This window comes from Diaphorina citri, unplaced genomic scaffold (assembly GCF_000475195.1).
Source record: "Diaphorina citri unplaced genomic scaffold, Diaci psyllid genome assembly version 1.1 scaffold14803, whole genome shotgun sequence".
Lineage (NCBI taxonomy): Eukaryota > Metazoa > Arthropoda > Insecta > Hemiptera > Psyllidae > Diaphorina > Diaphorina citri.
The window spans coordinates 1-1,211 of NW_007392168.1; the positions used below are offsets into that span (position 1 = coordinate 1).

General features: G+C 45.2%; 1 protein-coding gene across 1 annotated transcript; it reads right to left on the reverse strand.

Annotated features, from left to right (window-relative positions):
• Positions 1-5: 5 nt before the first annotated feature.
• On the reverse strand, positions 6-1,208 carry LOC103523070 (probable glutamine-dependent NAD(+) synthetase; the record flags this gene model as incomplete). Its single annotated transcript, XM_008488145.1, has 1 exon — positions 6-1,208. A coding segment is annotated over one exon (1,203 nt), but the record flags the coding sequence as incomplete, so codon positions are not given.
• Between the last annotated feature and the right edge of the window lie 3 nt (positions 1,209-1,211).

Consider the following 1,211-nt stretch of genomic DNA (forward strand, 5'->3'; position numbering starts at 1 on the left):
AGTTTCAAGTCTTTCTTGGATATGCCACCGATAGGATTCACATCAGCACTAGAGCAGTCATACTTGGTGAGGTAACCTCGTAATGACTCGTCTACATTAGCAGATCCTACCACGAGCAGTCCTCCCTGTCTCCCTCGTACCCATAACATGAGCTGGGCAAAGAAGTAAGATAATACCATACGAAGTCGTGCTTGAATATTCTGCAGCGCTAATGATTCTCTCTCTGTACCACCGTGTATACGGAACCGAGGTGTCAAACCTGTGACATTCGTGAACACAGAGATCACAGTCTGTACGATAGCATCCATGTTGAATGAGAGGTGATAGCTGCCAATCTGTTTAGAGAGCTGTGTTGCTCGCTCCTTGGTCTCTAGAGAGGAGTTCTCCGTACCCAGATAACATGTGACAAAGAGCATGTTACAAATCTCCTGGGGACTCTGAGGTGTAAACTTGGGATTACCAACCATCTTCCTTACATCAGCCAGGACCTGGTTATCATCACTATGATAGATCATATGACACATGGTATAGATAATACAAGCAGTACTGGATGAGTCTACACCACCACTCAGTGGCAGGAAGAAACCTCCTTGTCCTGAACGTCGTAGATAATCCCATAGCCAGCATGCAGGTCCATACGCTATCTCCTCCTCAGGAGAATGGACTTGAACCTGGATTGGTGGTGAACTTGCCTGAACCTTACTAGCCAATGAATAGTTAACATTGACACGAGGGTAAGACTTGCTGGTATTGGATAGAGAACATAGAGATCTCCTACTTGTCCTATAGCTTCTGATATCTTCCAAGTCTACAGTAGCACATGTCACTTCCACTTCCTTCAGACTGAACTGCTGTGCCTTTGCCACAATATTCCCATTCACAGCAATGAGAGAGCCTCCATTGAAAAATGTTCTCTGTCCATCACAACCTCTCAAGTTAGAGAACACATAGCAGCCGCCACACTTGAATGTTGCAGAAGTGACCAAGTCATCCACTATGTTAGCTTTGCGTAGCTCCATGTATGATCCAGAGCTATTCAGTACAAGCTCTACACCATCTAAACTCATTGGGATATGAGAACTTTGAGGATTCCACAGTTCCTCACAGATCTCGTAACCAATACATGTGTCCAGTGTAGCTATCACAGCATCTCCAAAGGGCACACGGTCCTGACCAGTCACTTTAGACACAATATGTGGCAGATAGTATTC